The 19976-nt window shown below is 43.2% G+C and overlaps 1 protein-coding gene across 2 annotated transcripts in view; it reads left to right on the forward strand.

Annotated features, from left to right (window-relative positions):
- Positions 1–16539, forward strand: part of SAXO4 (stabilizer of axonemal microtubules 4) — a 39258-nt gene extending 22719 nt beyond the window's left edge. Inside the window, exons 1-12 of one of the 2 annotated variants that reach the window (XM_073573956.1) lie at positions 6576–6708; positions 10979–11114; positions 11848–12001; positions 12085–12213; positions 14118–14181; positions 14619–14725; positions 15015–15083; positions 15404–15490; positions 15801–15881; positions 15962–16050; positions 16219–16350; positions 16447–16539. In XM_073573956.1, the coding sequence (XP_073430057.1) occupies positions 6627–6708; positions 10979–11114; positions 11848–12001; positions 12085–12213; positions 14118–14181; positions 14619–14725; positions 15015–15083; positions 15404–15490; positions 15801–15881; positions 15962–16050; positions 16219–16336 (1116 nt within the window). In that variant the 5' untranslated portion in view covers positions 6576–6626 and the 3' untranslated portion in view covers positions 16337–16350; positions 16447–16539. Of the gene's footprint in view, positions 1–6575; positions 6709–10978; positions 11115–11847; positions 12002–12084; positions 12214–14117; positions 14182–14618; positions 14726–15014; positions 15084–15403; positions 15491–15800; positions 15882–15961; positions 16051–16218; positions 16351–16446 lie in introns of those variants that run through there. The other variant, XM_073573957.1, reaches the window with a different exon arrangement.
- Positions 16540–19976: the final 3437 nt, after the last annotated feature.

The following is a 19976-nucleotide window of genomic DNA, read 5'->3' on the forward strand; positions in this document are numbered from 1 at the left end:
CGTACGGGCTCTCTCCATAAAGAAAAAGGAGAGACAATGCCGGAGAGAAAAGCAGTTATGCTTCTACTGTGGTAAAACGGGACATTGCAAAAGGGAGTGTCCTGATTGTCCATCCTCAACCCGGTCGACGGGAAACGACTAGGTCTGGGTAGTCAGCGGGGAGACTACTCAGACCCTCAGGTACCCTTTTCCTCGTTTTCTAAGGTGTTGCTTCATGTGGAACTGTTGGTGGACGATTGTTGTTTTCCCTCTACAGCTTTCGTGGACTGCGGATCATCCATCAATCTCATTGACTCCCAATTGGTCACACGCTGTAAGATAGGGACAGTTAGACTTAAGGTTCCGATCAAAGTGGTGGCCACTGACTCCTCCCCCCTCACTAAAGAGGGAATTCTCTTTATGTCTGACTTGTTTTCGCTCAAAGTGGGCGCTACCCATGTGGAAAAATTAAGTTGTTTGGTTCTGGACAATCTACCAGCAGGATTGGTGTTGGGCATGCCCTGGTTACAGGCCATAACCCAGTCATTAACTGGAAAATGAGGGAGATTGTTCAGTGGGGGTTTAATGATTCGATGTTATGTGATAAATCTGCACTATTAGTTGAACCTGTTAAATCTGTATCTGTGTCATCTGTTGAGCTGGAAGGTATTCCGGAGTACCTGAAAGAATTCGAAGATGTCTTCTCTGAAAGCAAGGCCGAGACGGTGCCGCCACATAGACCCTTTGACTGCATTATCGAGTTAGTCCCGGGGGCTAAATTGCCTAAAGCTCGTCTGTTTAATTTATCTGGCCCTGAGCGCTTGGCCATGAAAGATTACATTGCTGAGAGTCTTCGCAAAGGACACATACGTCCCTCAGTCTCACCTGTGGCGGCAGGGGTTTTTTTGTAAAGAAAAAAGATGGTGGTTTACGTCCCTGCCTCGATTTTCGTGAGCTCAACAAGTTTACTGTACGAAATACGTACCCCCTCCCGTTGATTCCCGATTTGTGTGACCAACTTTCAGGGGCAAAATGGTTCTCCAAACTGGATCTTCGGGGGGCATATAATTTGATAAGGGTCCGGGAGGGGGATGAATGGAAGACCGCGTTCCTCACGACCGAGGGACTGTTTGAAAATTTAGTCAGGCCGTTTGGTCTTACCAATGCCTAACACAAACAGCACAGAAAGAGGACTTAAAAATCCTCGAATAATAGAAAACAGCAAAAGAGCAAAAAGGTTTACCCGTCCAGGCCTCCAGACAAATGCACTATCAGGATGCAGTGGACCCACATAATTAAGATGGATACACAGGTGCAAGAATACCGATAAAACAACCGCTCACAGCCTACCAATACATGGAGGGGGCGGCTGCCTGGTAAGTTGATGCACAATAAAAAACTTGCATGCGGCGCTGTTCACACTATGGCTATGCACAGCATCCAGGCCAGCCTAGTAGTGACACCCTTCTATTAGCTCAGACGGGCTGGCCCAGTGCTATCAAAATGCATGCCATGTGAACAGACACCGCAATTTACAAGACCAAATGGGCCCAACTGCACCCTGAATAAAAAGTGCAAAAAACACATTAAAAAAATGTGGAGTATTAGCTGATATTTATTATTATTGGAGGATTTTTAAGTCCTCTTTCTGTGCTGTTTGTGTTAGGATTTAGTGTTAGGTACCCGTAAACGTGGAGACCTTTGGCACAGGTTACGGGCTCGCGTATTTTGGCCAAAATATCAGCTAATACTCCACTTTTTTTAATGTGTTTTTTGCACTTTTTATTCAGGGTGCAGTTGGGCCCATTTGGTCTTGTAAACTGCAGAGTCTGTTCACATGGCATGCATTTTGATAGCGCTGGGCCAGCCCGCCTGAGCTAATAGAAGGGTGTCACTACTAGGCTGGCCTGGATGCTGTGCATAGCCATAGTGTGAACAGCGCCGCATACAAGTTTTTTATTGTGCATCAACATACCAGGCAGCCGCCCCTCCATGTATTGGTAGGCTGTGAGCAGTTGTTTCATCGGTATTCTTGCACCTGTGTTTCCATCTTAATTATGTGGGTCCACTGCATCCTGATAGTGCATTTGTCTGGAGGCCTGGACGGGTAAACCTTTTTGCTCTTTTGCTGTTGTCTTACCAATGCCCCAGCCATATTTCAGAATTTCATCAACGTGGTATTCTCGGATCTCATTGGTTGTTATTTACTTAGACGATATTCTGATATACTCTGCCGACAGTCAATCTCATCTGAATCATGTACAAACCGTTCTCCAAAGACTGAGGGAAAATCATCTGTATGCCAAATTGGAGAAATGTGTGTTTTTTGTTCAAGAATTGTCTTTTTTGGGATTGTGTCCTGTGAGGGTTTTCGCATGGACCCCAAGAAGGTGCAGGTCATTGCGGATTGGGTGCAACCCCGAGACCTTAAGGGTCTTCAGCGCTTCTTGGGGTTCACCAATTATTACCGCAAATTTATTCAGGGGTTTTCACAGGTGGTCAAACCACTCATATCTTGTAAAGGTGCGGATGTGAGAAACTGGTCCTCGCTCGCAAAAGAGGCCTTTGCAACCCTGAAAAGAAGCTTTATGTCTGCTCCCGTGTTAGTACAGCCAGATCCGTCCAAACCATTCGTCGTGGAAGTGGACGTCTCTGAGGTGGGGGTGGGGGCGGTGTTGTCCCAAGGGCCTGCAACTCTAACCAACCTCAGGCCATGTGCTTTCCTTTCCATGAAGTTCTCTGCTGCGGAAAGAAATTACGACGTAGGCAATAGAGAGCTTCTTGCAGTCAAATTGGCGTTTGAAGAATGGAGGCACTTTTTGGAGGGGGCCGGTTACGGTGATCACGGATCACAAAAATTTGTCATACATTGAGTCTGCTAAAAGACTAACGCCCAGACAGGCCCGTTGGTCACCTTTTTTTTTTTTTTTTTTTTCTTCCCGTTTTCAGCTTACGATTACATTTCGTCCAGGGTCTAAGAATGTCAAGGCTGACGCCTTATCATGCAGTTTTCAGCTGGCGTCGCCCCCTGAGCCACCGTCCTCCATTCTTCACCCTGGGGTTGTGATAGCAGAGGTCTCGTCTGAATTGGAACGGGAGATTCAGGGGGCCCAGTGGCGGGCCCCGGCAGCCAAGCTGGAGAGGAAGTTGTTTGTCCCAGAGCAACTTCGCCTGAAACTCTTGCAGGAGTTCCATGAATCCAAGCTGAGTGCTCACCCTGGTATTTCAGCCATGCGTCTGGCGATGGCTACGATCTTTTGGTGGCCTACCCTTGGTTCGGACATAAAAAAAATTAATTGCTGGTTGTGGGGTCTGCGCTCGTTCTAAAAGCTCTCATAGCCTGCCGGCAGGGGAGCTGATGCCCTTGGCAGTGCCCGAAAGACCAAGGACTCACTTATCCATGGATTTTGTAACCAATCTCCCTCCATCTAAGGGTAATACAGTGGTATGGGTAGTGGTGGACAGGTTTTCTAAGCAGGCTCATTTTTTACCCCTGTCCGCACTACCGTCAGCTGAGACGTTGTCCAGGTTGTTTGTGCAGCATGTGATCCGGTTGCATGGGGTACCCCTGAATGTGGTGTCTGATCGTGGTGTGCAGTTTGTGGCTAAGTTTTGGCGTGCTTTTTGCAAAAAATTAGGGATGTCTCTGTCCTTTTCGTCTGCATACCATGCTGAGAGCAATGGTCAGATGGAGCGCATTAACCGGTCCCTGGAACAGATCCTCAGGTGTCTAACCTCTGCTAGACAGAATGACTGGTGCAATGCACTGCCGTTGGCTGAATTTGCCTTCAATAGTCGGGTGAGTCAGTCCACGGGTATGATTCCTTTTTTGATCAATTATGGGTTCAGTCCTCACTTTGGTGAGTTTTCTCATCTGAACTCGGGGTGTCCCGGGGCTGAGAGCTTTGTTCAGCGATTACAGAATACGTGGGCAGACGATCAGCGGAGTATATCTAGGTCTCAGGGCAGGTATAAGTTTTTCGCTGACAGGAAACTAACACCAGGGTCCACGTTTCAGGTTGGAGACAAGGTTTGGCTCTCCACGCGAAACATTAAGTTGAAGGTTCCTTCAGCCAAGTTGGGGCCCAAATTCATTGGCCCATACAAGATTGTGGAGAAAATCAATCCAGTGGCGTATAGGCTGTGCCTTTCACCCTCTTTCAAGATCCCTAACATCTTCCACAAATCTCTACTGAAACCTTTTGAAGCAGTCCAGGGAGACTCCGAGTCCGCTGCTCCTCCTGTTTTGGTCAAGGGGCAGGTGGAGTACGAGGTCGGTCATATCGTAGATTCCAGGTTGGTACGGCGGTCGGTACAGTACCTAGTTCATTGGAAGGGGTATGGACCGGAAGACAGGTCCTGAGTACCGTCCCGGTTGATGCATGCTGATCGCCTGGTGCGGGCTTTCCATGTTAAGTACCCTGGCAAGCCTGGGGGTCCAGAGGCCCCCCATTGAGAGGGGGGTACTGTCATGATCTCAGTGTGGGTTTGACTCGCACACATGGGGTTAATGTCTGGAACCAGTGCTGATGACTGGCATTTCTGGGGTTAAAGGTTGTGATCCCAGTGCAGGCTTACCTGCACACCTGGGGCTGTGATTGTGGCCTCTCCCTGGTTTTGGGAGAGGCTTCTTATAGCCTCAGGATGCTCCCATCCCCGTCAGTTATACTTTCGCCCTTGGCATTGTGTGGTGATCCCTGAGTGTGTTTGCTGTGTTCTGGTTGCTTGGTTCTCTGTGTACGACTCGGTCTGTTCTCTGGATATTGCTTTGGATTCTGCTTGGTCCCTTCTATGTCTGTTTGGTTTTGACTTCTGCTTGGCCCTGACTATCCGTCCTGTCTCATCCCTGGTACTTTACTGATTTCTCTGTGTATGACCTCCATTTTGCCTGACTCTGAGTATTTCTGTATAGTGTCCTGCCATCTCTGAAAGCAGGACACTAAGCCCTGCCCCCTTGCATGCACAGGACCGTAGGTCCTGTGACTGCTTGCTAAACTTCAGCGTCCACAGGTCCTGTGTATCTGTACTTTCCAGCTGTACCTGACCCCGGGCCCCCCCTACAGAGCAGGTGAGTCCCTGCTCAGCGGAGGCTGCACGTCGGCGCTGACAGGATCCTGACACCCCGACTAAAAACCAAGTGTTAATGGTATGGGTTCTCCAGTCATTCTGTTTCAATAGTTTTATTCAAATTTTTTTTTGTCCCCAAAAAGGATGGCCCAGTACACTGTATCTTGGACTTTAGGTGGCCAAGCTGCTATATTAAAGTACAACAATTCTGTATGTAAACCTTTAAGCTAGTCATTGCAGCAATAAAATAGGTAAAAAATACTCTCCGTCATAAAACATCAAGGATGTACTTTAACATCCTCATAAGCCAGACTCTTTAGCATTTTCTCCGCTTTCTTATTAGGCCCAATAACTACTATTTGTGGTACTAATATTTGGCTGCAGCTTCTACTAGGGTTTGGAAAGGTCCTTGCCCTTGGTCACACTCCCTCACTCTAAAGGTTTGATGGTCATCCCATACCCACATGTAATCATCAAAGTTCTGTGTACAGTAGACTGTCAAGAGTTTTTTCATCCATTTGGACATGCTAGCCCACTTTGGTTGGATAAGCAACCACTCCTAATCCTCTTATACTCTAGTCTAATTTCTGAGGCTTGCACCTCGACACCCCTTTTGCTAAAATGTTCTCCTGACAGATTACCTAATGCAGTCCAATTGGACAACAAAATAGCTATCACATATTTCAGCTATCAGGTCAGGACCTGAATCATAAGTCATGTCAGAATCGGACAAAAACATGCAGTGTGCTGACACACATTCCAGACCTCCTTCAGTTGTTCACATTATTAGAATGGACTATTTGATGCCTCACTCCTACCATGACCGACTAAACCCAGGTGAAAGCTCACAAAACTCTGAGGCGTTTTTTTGTTTTTTTTTGTATTTTAAATCTTCTCCAGAAGGCTTCCTTCTGATATTGATCTCCATGCATCCCAGACTCAAACTCAAGCTTCCAAAGTTTGTGTCTAGGTATCAGAATCCCAAAGCTTGTGCCACTGGGTGCTCTGGTCATCCCCTAAAACCAATTTGGGAACCATAGATCTGTCCTCCAAGAAAATAGAAACAGGGCATATCTGTGGTTCTGATTTGTCCTGACGGGCCCAGATGGGCAAAGTATGTCAATTTAGTCAACCTCCTGGACAATGTCCATCTTTGATAAGATCTTTGTCAAGGTATGATGTGGAAAAGTCACAATCTGCCGTGGGTACAATCACGCCTACAACTTTGTTACACCCCCCCGGCTCTGGGAACTGCATAAAACTTTTTAGCTAGTGTTGGAAACCAGTTGATAAGTAATTATAAATAAATTACTATTTATATGCATGAGGGTGTCATTTTTTTTTTCTCTTGTTTCTTCAATAAAAGATTTGTGGAACTAAGAATATCTTTCTAATTCTTCACTTGGCGGTGTGGTGGAGACTGATCTCTTGTGAATGGAGCGCTCCTCTCATTGTTGGAGTTGCTATAGTCACCGTAGCCTGGATATTCTTGTTGTCACAATGAGTGGAGGCATTCTGTGTACAGAGAACCACTCAGCACTTTCTCATTGCTCTGCCACTGACGTCTTGCTGTTGGAACAATGTCACCAGGGATTCGGGGGAGTAAGAGAGGAAGTTGTGACCCCCTTAACTTCTATTGTACTAATTATAACACCTCCTATGGTGAGTGAAACGTGGGACTAATTAGAATATGTACGGTAATTACTTCATTTCCTGCTGCTCTTTGTCTATTTTGTGTTGTTTTTTAATCTTTGCAGCTACACAACTTTCTAGTTCCAGAAGTGATCAGTCTGTACGTTATATGCTCGCCGCCGCTCATCTGCAGTGTTTGTGTATACTGTACCAATAGTCGTGTGCAACCTTGCAAAAACTTTATTCAGGTGTTTAAAAAATGCTGCAAAGTAAGTGCTTTAAAACACAGACCTGGTAACAGTTTATTTTTTTCATGAATGAACAAAAGCGAAATCTAAAGCAAATCAATGTTTAGTGTGACCGCTCTTTGCCTTCAATACAGCGTCAGTTCTTGTAGGTGCACCATCACTCAGGTTTTGAAGGATCTGAGCAGTGAGGTTGTAAAAAACATCTTGGCAGCTTGTGCGAAAGAAAGCAAAAGGCGGACACACCAAATATTGATTTGATTTAGGTTTCTTTGCATGTTGTTCACTGATAACCTTACGAGTCTTTTTTCAATTGGTTTATGTGCATACGTTAAGTATATGGTTCAGAAATTCCTGCACCATTTTTGCATCTATTGGCAAGAAAAATGCTGCGTAACATAGGACGTGTTTTTGTCACATTTTTGTTCTTTTCTTTTTTTACTTGCATTTTTGGTGCATTTTTTCCCCCCACTTATTAGTATGAGTGAAATCTGCAGCAAAAACACTGGAAGAATTGGCATTCGGCAGATATAAATCTGCAAGTCAAAAATAATCAACGTGTGCATGAGACTTCAGGATTCTGATTCTTCAAGAAACCCTTCAGGTTTTGTGACAATTCTGCAACGCGTGCACAGGCCATAAAACTTCACATTCATGTAAACTTTTGTACGCCATATACAGTTGTGTGAAAAATTGTTTGCCCCATCCTGATTTCCTGATTGACGCTATATAATTCAGCATAAAATTATAAAATGGTGTAATGATATACAGCTGTGTGAAAAAGTGTTTGCCCCTTCCTGATTTCCTATTCTTATTCACGTTTTGTCACACTTAAATGTTTCAAATTATCCAAAAAAATAAATATTAGACAACAATAACACAAGGAAACACCGAATACAGTTTTTAAATGAAGGTCTTTATTATAAAGGGATAAAGAAATCCATACCTACAGGCTTTTTGAAAGGTGTATAGCCCATTGCATCTGGGGTAGAAGTACCACAGAATTTCAGAAAAGGAACATCATACCAACAGTAAATTATGGTAGTGATATGGTGATGGTCTGGGGATGTTTGGCTGCTACAGTACCTGGAGGACTTGCTGTGGTAAATGGAACCATGAATTCTGCTGTCTTCAAAAAAGTTGTGATGGAGAATGTCCGGCTATCTGGGTTATGCAGCAGGACAATGATCCAAAACACAGCAGCAAGTCCACCTCTGAATGGCTTAAGAAAAACAAAATTAAGACTTTGGAGTGGCCTAGTCAAATTCCTAACCTTAATCCAATTGAGATGCTGTGGCGTGACCTTAAAAAGGCGGTTCGTGCTCGGAAACCCTACAATGTGGCTGAATTACTACAATTCTGCATTGATTAGTAGCCAAAATTCCTCCAGAGCGTTGTAAAAGAGTCACTACCAGTTATTGCAAATGTTTTTGTTTTTTTTATTCCAATCAATTTTTATTGTAGGAAGTTACATTAGAAAAAAGGAAAAATTCAGGTATCAATGGCATTAATACACAAAGAGAACAACGCTGTAAGGCTGGTTTCACATTAGCGCTTTTTAAGCGCACGCACGGCCGGGGGTAGCTCCGCCCCCGAGCCGGCTCTCTGCCCGGCGTGCTTTGACCTGCGCTGCGCACTTTTGACGGTGCGCCGTGCGCGCCAAAATCCGAAAAGTTTGATTTTGGCGCGCACGGCGCACTGTCAAAAGTGCGCAGGTCAAAGCGCAACTAGCGCACGGCCTGCGCGAGATCTGCGCACCCTATGCTAAAGATAGGGTGCGCCGATCGCAGGCGCCGCTGTGCGCTAGGAGGCGGCACTACAGGCAAGGGGCGGGCACGCCGGGCAGAGAGCCGGCTCGGGGGCGGAGCTACCCCCGGCCGTGCGTGCGCTTAAAAAGCGCTAATGTGAAACCAGCCTAACACGTGATAGTATATCTTTTGATTATGATTCACATTTCCTATCACACCACCAACAATCATGTCTGATGCAAGTTACAAGTTTAGGAGGCAATCACTTTTTCACACAGGGCCCTGTAGGTTTGGATTTCTTTTTCTCCTAATAATAAAGACCTTCATTTATAAACTGCATTTTGTGATTACTTGTGTTATCTTTGTCTAATATTTACATTTGTTTGGTGATCTGAAACATTTAAGTGTGATAACCATGCAAGTGAATAGGAAATCAGGAAGGGGGCAAACACATTTCCACACCACTGTATATATATTTTTTTATGCTGGCTTATATAGCACCAACATATTCTACTGCGGATTGTATACTCTATCATCACTGTCCCTATTGGGCCTCACAATCTGTATTCCTTATCAAGTATATGTTTGGATTATATTCACATATACAGGTGCATCTCACAAAATGAAAATATCAAAAAGTTAATTTATTTCAGTTCTTCAATTCAAAAAGTGAAACTCCTGTGTTATATAGAGTCATTACAAACAGAGTGAGCTATTTCATGTGTTTATTTCTGTTAATGTTGATGATTATGGCTTACAGCCAATGAGAACCCAGAAGTCATTATCTCAGTAAATTAGAATACTTTATAACACCTGCTTGAAAAAATGATTTTAAAATCTGAAATGTCAACCTACTGAAATGTATGCTTGCCATGAACACCGCACTGCACTTGCTCACTGAACCAGTGCGCGTGTCCTGAGTAAGACAGACTGTACTCAAAGATACCTGTGGAGCGGGGCAGCAGCAGTGAAGATGCATGCTTTAGACAAAAAGGACCTGAAGCACGTGACTGCTGGGGGCAGAGTGGGCAACAGGTCTCTCAGAGGAAGCAGGAGCAGAGAGAGAGAGGACCTGATGGCTGGGGGCGTGGCCTAAACTCCTAGAAGGGTAACTATGGGACAAATTACCTAGGGGCAAATACAGAGACGTAAACCAGATCAGGCCGGGGTCAAAACACGAGATAGCACGACAGTACCAAAGGATTAGACAGAACGGATAGTCAGTACATAGCAAGAGATCAGTATACCAGAACGGGCAATCGACGGTACCAAGACAGTAGAAAAACTCGCAATGAAGAGACGGACCGGGTCAAAACCAAACAAGCAACAAGATATCAGGCACAAGGCACGCAAGGGGTCAACTAACTCAGCCAAGGGCAGGAGTATAACTGACACCAGACCTAGGTCAATTGGCAACTAAATAGCCGCCCTCTGCCAAACAGAGGCAGAAACACTTAACCCCTGTCTGACCAGGACGGGACAAAGACAAAACCCCATCCTGGATCATGACAATGCTCAGTAAATACACTCAATACATGGTCAGGGCCCCTTTTGCATCAATTACTGCATCAATGCGGTGTGGCATGGAGGCAATCAGCCTGTGGCACTGCTGAGGTGTTGTGGAAGCCCAGGTTGCTTTGATAGCAGCCTTCAGCTCGTCTGCAATGTGGGGTCTGGTGTCTCTCATCTTTCTCTTGACAATACTCCACAGATTCCCTATGTGGTTAAGGTCAGGTGAGTTTGCTGGCCAATTAAGCCCAGTGACACTGCTGTTTTTGGCAGTGTAGACAGGTGCCAAGTCCTGCTGGAGAATGAAATTTCCATCTCCAAAAATCTTGTTGGCAGAGAGAAGCATTAAGTGCTCTAAACTTTCCTGGTAGTTGGCTGCACTGACTTTGGTCTTGATAAAACACAGTGGACCTACACCAGCAGATGACATGGCTCCCCAAACCATCACTGATTGTGGAAACTTCACATTAGACCTCCAGCAGCTTGGATTGTGGCCTCTCCACTCTTCCTCCAGACTCTAGGACCTTCACCATGAGCAACTTCTGCCGCAAGTTTAGGATGTTTAAAGGTTACAATTTAATTTTCAGTCAAATTACCTCTTCCATCACCTTCACTGCTTTCAAACTGCAACTCTAAATGGAGAACTGTCCCCATCGGTGCTTCATTCAACAACAGCTGCTTTGTCTTGTAGTCACACCCATGATCAGATAAGGTGGCAGTATTGCGCTTTCCTAAAAAAAAATTAAGTGTATCGATTTCTTGTCGATTCTTGGAATTTTCCCCAATTTTGTCCTTCAGGTCGTCCAGACTTTTCTGCTCCCAGAATCTTGCACACTGACACTCATTCCCATCGCAGTACAGGGTACCAGTCTAACTTTCGACCAGTTGTGTACTACTCCCCCAATCTGGACCAGACGGATAACCCACAAATGGGGTGAGTTATCCATAGGAGAAGGACTTGGGTATTGTCGTTACAAGTAAGCTGAGCAGCGGTACACAATGTCAGGCAGCAGCTGCAAAAGCAAACAAGATTTTACGTTTTATAAAATGAGAGCAAATCCCGAGATGCCAATGTATTATTACCCCTTTATAAATCACTGTAGAGGCCACATCTAGAATATGGGATCCAGATTTGGGCTCCACATTTAAAAAAAAAAAGATATTCAGAAGTTAGTCAGGCAAGCAACTAGATTATTACAAGGGATGGAAGGCATTTCATATGATGAAAAGTTGGGCTTGTTTAGCTTAGAAAAAAGACGCTCAGAGGAGATCTCATTTACATATATAAATATATGTGTGGCCAGTAGAAGGGACTGGCGCATGACATTCCTTCCAAAGACCATACTAAAGACTAGTGGGCACTCATTACGGTGGAAGAAAGGCGATTCCAGCAGCTAAACAGGAAAGGGTTCTTTACAGTTAGAGCAGTCACACTGTGGAATGCCGACCAGAAGAGGTAGTAATGGCAGACACTATGACAGCTTTCATATAAGGGACGGGTACTTTTCTTACAACCATTGTTATTGTGGGTGATAAAAAATCTACTGATAGGTTAAAAAAAAAAAAAAGACCTAAATTCTCTATGTAACAATGTGACCCTATGACGTTTTTTGTTATTGAATCTGTTTTGCTTTATGGTTCATTTTGCTTCTCTTCCGCTACATCAGCCTGATCCTGAGAGGCAACTACACATCAATCACAAACAGAGACTTCGCCCCTCTTCAGCAGGTGACGGGGGCTGAGCCGTTACCCCATGCTCTTCACTCCCCACAAAGTGGATTCATCAGGAGCAATGAAGTTACCAACCCCAAGTCTGGAGCTGTAAGGAGAAATGATGGCATATTCACTGCCTCCGTACATATTAGAGGTGTACTCCAAATTATTTATTTTATTTATTATAATAGGTTAAGTCTGTTCATTTTGACACTCGGGATCATGGTTCTGAAGTCATACCAGGTATCTTACCACAACATCGACCGCTGTTGTCAGTGCCTCAAGTGAAGGGATCACCCGACATGGAAAATTTCCAACATGTGGGTCAATGTTAAGGGTAATTGGTAATCACAGTACCGTAAAACAAAGCAATAATAAAAAACTGTAAAACAAATTATTCTTTATGCTCGGCTCACACATATACTGTATATTGTTCTATGTTAAGCCCCGCGTCAGGGTATCAACCAAAAAATACAGGTTTCCGATGAAAACCTGGCAGAGCCCCGATGGACCCGCTTACTAGTATGAGTCCAACTGAGTCACTTCTGCCTCCATTCCGGAAGTGTTTGCCTTGATCAGACCACACTTTTGTATAAGTTTAAAAAAGATGGATACTGCCGAGACTCAAGTCAGCCTCACAAAAGTGAAAGGCTTCATCGGGGCTCTGTCAGAAGTCTTCTGTACACAGAACCTTCAGAACAGTGAATGAAGAAAGCCTTCACACACACAGCCACTTTCCGTCACTGTGGTCAGGCATCAGTCGGAATAAGGGACCAGGGGGACCTAGAGGTGGAATCTTCATTCATTTATTATATAGTTATTACATATCCTTTGTTATAAATGTTTGCAGTCAGACAATCCCTTTAAGCTTAGTGGTCAAAGTTCAAATTGTAAGATTTGGGGATTGTTTTTCTTTATAAAAAGGGATATGGAAAACTGAAAAATGTTACTAAAAATGTGCTGAAAACAAATCTGTCACCAAGTTTTTGCTACCAAATCTGAGCGCAGAATGATTTAGGTGCAGAGACCCAGATTCCAGTGATGTGTCACTTGCTAAATTGCTTACTGCAGTTTTCATACAATCACTGTTTTCTCTGCTGCAAATCTAGCAGCTCTCTGAATACTGAGCCCTGTATAACTCCGCCTACACCACTGATTGGCAGTTTCTGGGTAAACTGTGGATAGGCAGAAAGCTGGTGATGTGGGCGGGGTTATACAGAGCTTAGCATACAGAGAAGTGCTAGATCTGCAGCAGAGAAAACAAGTTTTAATAAAAAATGCAGCACCCAATAAAGTAAGAGATACATCGCTGAAATCGCTATGTGTGCTCCTTAGGGTGATGACAATTTTAAAAATTTTGCAAAACGAAAATGAAACCCCTTACATTGGAGGAACAATTGCATTCAAATGACATTAGTATCATCAAATTTGTAAAATATTCAAAAAAGTTCCCCCTCTTTTTCAAAAGATTTTTCGTCTTTTAATTTTAATCTTTAAAGAAAATATCTTTCTAAGTTGTAACAAAAAGTGGTATTTTATTCACATCTAGAACCTTCTGGAATATTTTAAAATATTTTGGAACTTAGTATTATCTTTTCATTTTCAGTGCAAAGCTTCAAGTTTTACGATCAAGAAGTGCATTCAGAAAATGTCTTCTAGAAATTCCAGCAACAGTGTAAAAGCAAACAGGTCTATCTGGTCCTATTGTCAACATAAAAGATAATAATGCAAAATTGCATGTCCTTTTTTGGCGAAAAATACCATTTTTGCCTTATTTCATGTGAATGAAAGGGGGAACTTTTTTTAAAAAACAAAAAAAAGCAATACTTATTCTTAAATAACCCATAAAAGTTCCTCCATTGCACATGGTTTCATAAAAAAATTTTTTTTGTCATTACACTACGGATCATGCTGTTCTCAGCTGAGGAAGCAAACACCTGGTGGCATATTCCATATTACATAAAACCAAGGTTATTTACCACTAGTTCAGCTTCCCGATGCAGTGCCACCTAAGGCTGGTGTATCTGTGTCTAATAGTACAGCTTGGCCCTATCTACTCTAATGGGGTGCATTGGGGCACCTAGTTATATGTGATTTTGCACCAGGTACTGCAGATTCCCTGCTAGTCGGTGGTGGTCTTGGGCGTTGGACCCCGCCATTATGGACAATCCTAGCTATCTGAATCTACTTCTTTTCCTGTACTGAATCCACCTTCTTGCCACAGGGTCCATCTTTCATGTCTACAGAATACAAAACCAGGTTCACCCCAAAGTCATCTCATCACCCAGGTGAGACTTGTACAAGAAAGGTGGAGTAGATGTTTCTGAGGTATACAGATAATTATACAGATAATTACGCGATTGTCCTGTGAACTATTATTTTTATCATTCTGCTTTGATGGTTGCTTTTCCTCTGCCCTTTCTCACTTTCTAAGGAGGAGGGCAATAATGTATGTTAGCCATATAATCATAGATGGGTAATTGGGGAGCATTGTATTCATTTTCCAACATAATGCTGTGGTGTCTCTGGATACAGAAAGCGCCTTAGTTGGCCACTATTTCTAGAGTGCATTGGGAAAGAATTGAGTAGGGACCCTCGTCTCCATTTTCCCTCATATCATTTGCTTTGTCTGACGTCAGATAACCACTTTCCATAAAATGTCTAACTGTTCATAATGGACCCGGTGTAAGTCCGTTGACATACTTTATCAACTTTTTTTCTGCAGGGAGATCCCACACTGAAATAATTGGAGAAATGGAGAATTCAGGATTCACCGAAGGATCAAATCTGGATCCCATCACCCATGATCCTTACTCCCAATACCGTGTGCCGGTAAATCTCTTACAATTGTGACAGACAAATGCCACTCATAGATGGCAGCTGTAAAGGAATTCATAAATTCATTCAATAAGAGATGGAAACTCTCCATGATACATGATGGCACAATATAGTTTATGTCTACCGTCAAGATCTAAGAGAAATTAGACCAGTGCAAGAGTTTACTCAAGGAATGTCTTCCCTTTAATCCACCGACTACCTTAGATATAAGCAAGCTAATGACCGTTCTCTGCTAAAAATATTATTTTACTGATTGACGTTCTAATCTGCCTATATGTCATAGAGAGGATACCACCGTCTGATGGGACACAGTATAACCAAGACAGATTTTCTGCCATCCTCTACCTTGCAGGTAACCACTCAACTGCTCTCATAGAAAAAGGGAGTCCCTCAAAGATCATTATGGGTTTCCTGTTACAGTAGCATGTCTTAGTACCCTGAACAGAGCTGCATAGCATTGTTGTATGTGGATGCCATACCATATGCAATACTTAAAAAATGGCTATTGAACTGAACCTTCTGACATCAGCACAGGTTCATGTAGTTCTGTAGTTGGTTGTACCATGTTGAGGTCATCTGCAGAAGACAGCAATGAAATGATAAGTGTGTTTTTGTGTGCTACCTCACGAAGTGCAACGCAGGGGAACAATTCTAATCACCGATTCATTACAGGGCAGAGAACCATTACCAGCTCTGGCCGGGAACTCTGACCGAGACAGCGGTTTCTCCAGGGAACTAGATCAAGTTCTTTGTGCGAATGTAAGACTCTTTCATTGTATTGTTACTTCTTTCATTCACTGTCGTCCCCTCTAATTTAAGCCCCCATACACAGACTAATATTGACCCAAACCGCCAATATTGACAGGTTCAGTTGACATCTTCATGTGTGTCGGGACCGATCGCATTGTTCTGCTGGAGATGAGCAAGAGCGAGCACTCCTGTGTGTCGGCTGAGATGGGTGTCAGCCGAACGATCGCCTGCCACAGCGTTCAGCCAAAAGCTATATAAAGTATATGGCCAGCTTAGGATTTTCTTCTTCTTCTTACTTCTGTTGATAATTAACCCTCAGGCTCCATTCAACGATTTCCAAAGCAATGATAAAGATAAGAGCAAAGATGATCTTTTGGGAAGGATGTTCATTGGTAAGAAGGTGAGTAGTTGGCCATTTGGGAGTTAGGTACATAATACCTTTCTGATTTTAGGTTACAATATTTTTTCTTTTTCTTTTAGGAGACATCTGGATTTAGTAACAACAATCTCATCTACGTACAATCAGTGAAGGAGCCCCCACAACAGTATCTCACCAACTACAACCTGAGGTGATGGATCTAGACCAGCTTCACTATCAATCACATTTGTATTAGTTAGAAACACCCTTTAAGTAGTGGACAATTCTTTTAGGCTTGGAAACCAAGTAGTAAATACACAAGGAAAGATTCCGGTTACTCAACACGTGTCTGTTATAATCTACGTGTAACCAACTCCAGGTACTACAATCCTGTGCCCCGCGGTGGAGATAGAGAAGGTTGGACACGTGGTGGGATCCAGAAACAACTGCACACTGGCTTCTCTGTGAACAATGAACGGCACATAACTGGCATCTAAAACAATCTTAGCAGGTAAGAAGGTGAAATTGACTTTCCTGTCATTGACCTCAGTGCTCTCGAATTACCGAATTCAACATATTTATGGTCAAATATATTTCTAATTTTCAGGGTGTGAGAAAGATTCCAACAACGGACCACTCGTCAGAGATGAAGATGTCTTCATATAACACGCTAGTGACCAATAAATATCTCCGCACCATACTTTTTTATTTCTTTAGAATAATGTACATAATCAAGGATAAAACAAAATGACCAAATACCCTGTAAATAGTGATAGTACATGTAAAGCAAGACCCAGACCTGACTATTTAAACACTTGCCCATAGAAAATTATGCAGATAAAATGCCTAGCTCAAAAAGAGGCCACACTTCTGTATATACAAAGTACAAAAAATAGCAGAGAACTAATGTTTGTTAATGGCCAGTGTGAATGTGCACTTATACCAATATGGGTTCCAGATCATTTGTTTGGTTTAGCTTTAGTTTTTTGCACCCTGTAAATACAGTGGCATGCACCCCCCCCTTCCTTTTTAAACTGTGCTTTTAGTCTATATATTTTTCCACGGGCAGGTGTTTAAACACAGAAAAACAAAGTCAAAACGTCAAAATTGCGGGTTTTTTTTTTTTTTTTTTTGTCAGGGCAATACTGCAAAATAAAAGCTGTAAGAAGCGATCAAAGTGTCATATCTTTCCCAAAATGCTATCAATAAAACATTAATCTTGCCCCATAAAAAATAAGCCCTCAGAAAAGTTACGGGTCTCGGAATATGGAGACAATCAAACTATATATATATATATATATATATATATATATATATATATATATATTTACAAATTTTCAATTTTATTTCACCACTAAAATAATAAAAACTCAGAAGTTTGGAATCACCGTAACCTTACTGATGAGCAGAATCAGTCATTTTTACCACATAATATACTAATTGTTGTAAAAATAATTTTCCAAAAACAATGTCAGAATTGCATTTATTCCGCAGTTTCACCGCACTTGGAATTATTTTCCAGTATGCTCTAAGGGTATGTGCACACGTTGCGGATTAGCCTGCCAAGTTTTCTGCAGAGAATCCGCATCTCTTGGCAGAAAACGCAGGAGAGAGAACCGCAGATGCGGATCCGCAAAAACAATTGACATGCTGCGGAAAATAAACCGCAGCAAATCTGGGCGGAATTTTCTGCAGCATGTGCACAGCGGATTTGCTTTTTCCATAGGTTTACTGTAAACCGCATGTAAAACTGCTGCGGATCCGCAGCGAAATCCGCAACGTGTGCACATACCCTAAGACTTGAACAACACAGATTTCCAAGACCATGGTCCAGTAGTGGTCCACAGGCGCAAAGGCCAGTCACTATGACATTTCCGGAGCTTCTGCTCATTAGTAGGCAGCGCTGACGTCATGCTTGCATCATGACGCAACAGAACGACGTCGCAGTGACCTACTAATCAGAAGAGAGATTGGGGATGTGATAGGAGATTTGCAGTGCACTGGGTTCCGCAATCACAAACCACCAATGTAGCCGCTGGGATCACTTCTAGACGCCATACTTTTCTAATCTTATGCAACTTCTTATGATGGCTGGAGCAAACCAGTTCTCATCTTATGGAAGACTTAAAGGGGGTATTCTCACTACTGGAAATTATTCCATATTCATCTCAGAAATGGAAGGTCATGTGAGATGTTCCCAGTATGTAGTTGTAGTTCTTCTCAATTGTGGCCCAATGAAGGAAATCTGACGTTTGCGCATCGAGCACAGGCTGGCCCTTCTGTTCCAATTTCACAAAAGATCTACAAAATTTTCCTGGCCACGAGAGAAAGGTGTCAGAAATAGGGCAAAGTGGTAAATTGATCTCAGTGCTTATGCTCTTCTGTCATGATACCTAGTGAGCACATAAGCATCATTAATGGAACATAAAGCAACAGAAGGGGGTGTCATGGTCGGATGAATCATGTTTTCTTTTGGGCTATGTTCATAGGACATCAGAAAGGATAAACGGACAGGTGAATAGAGCCTAAAGGGGGCTTTACATAGCGATATCGCTAGCAATATCGCTAAAGCATCACCGATTTTGTGACGCAGCAGTGATATCGCTAGCGATATCGCTATGTGTGATACTTACCTCCGACCAGCTCCCCCGCTGTCTGTTGCTGATCGCCCAGCTCCATTTCTCGTCAGGCGCTTCCTGCTGGCCTTCTTGCTGGCGCCAACTAGCGACGCGTGCGGGAGGACGTCAGGATCGCCGCGTCTGAAAGGTAAGTAACGACCGCTGCTGCGTCGGTACGTCGCTGTGAGATCTGCCTGTGTGGCAGCTCACTAGCGACCATTTAGCGATGCACCAGCGATCCTGACCGAGTCGTATCGTTGTTGGGATCGCTGGTGCATCGCTAAATGTAAAGGGGCCTTTACATGATGTGCACCGTTGGGTGCGTCCCTTATCTCGTAAAGACACGGCACAAGGAGGCACCATGGGAAGAGGATAAGCTCACAAAAGCAATTTGATGCATGTGGCAATGTCTTCCTGGCAAACCTTGAGTGGATGTTACTCATAGACCACCTACTGTACAAAAGGCATTTCTGCAAAATAAGTACCCCCTTTCATTATATTCCAAAATGGCATCTTTCAGCAGGATAATTTGCTCTCCCCAATGTAGCCAACGAATCTCCTAAAAGACTGATACTTCTCGTTCTGTGGATCACTTTTCAGTAGTCATAACATGCAGGATTGCAATGACTACATCTACAGTGGCTTGCAAAAGTATTCACCCCCTGGCATTTTTCATGTTTTGCTACCTCACAAAATGGAGTTTCACTTATTTTAGGGCTTGCATCAGTTCATGTAAAGAAATGCTTACAATTGTGAACATTTAGCTTTAGTTTTATTGTGAAGAAAACAAAAATAGGAGAAAATAACTGAAAACTTCAGTTTGCATAACTATTCACCCCCTACAGTCAGTACTTTGTAGAGCCTTTTTTGGGAGCAGATACAGCTGCAAGTCAATTTAGCTAAGTCTCTATGAGCTTTCCACATCTGGCCATTGGGATTTGTGCCCATTCTTTAATAAGGCAAAACTGCTCCAGCTACTTCAAGTTAGAGGTTTCCTCTGGTAAACAGCAATCTTCAAGTCTGACCACAGATTCTACATTGGATTAAGATCTGGGATTTCACTAGCTCACTCCAAAACATGGACACGCTTCCCCTTACACCACTCAAGTGTTGCTTTAGCAGTATGCTTTGGGTCATTGTCTTGTTGAAAGGTGAATCTCTGTTCCAGTCTCAAATCACTGATAGACAATCAGGTTTTGCTCAAGAATATCTCTGTATATCGCACCATCCATCTTCCACTTGAATCAGATCATTTTCCCTGTTGCCAAAAAACCATCCCAACAACATGATGCTGCCACCACGTTTTATTGTGGGTATTGTGTTCTTTGGGTGATGTGCTGTGTTGATTTGATGCAAGACATAACGTTTACCTTGGTGACCAAAAAAAAATGTTGGCCTCATCTGACCACAGCACCTTCCTCCAAACATTTGGGGGGTGTTCCACATGTGTTTTGACACACTCAAAGCAAACGTTACACACAAAAATTGTAAAGTAAGGCTACTTTTACACTTACCGCTG

Source organism: Dendrobates tinctorius, unplaced genomic scaffold (genome assembly GCF_039654945.1).
Source record: "Dendrobates tinctorius isolate UK_male_01 unplaced genomic scaffold, ASM3965494v1 ptg000037l, whole genome shotgun sequence".
NCBI classification, from domain to species: Eukaryota; Metazoa; Chordata; class Amphibia; order Anura; family Dendrobatidae; genus Dendrobates; species Dendrobates tinctorius.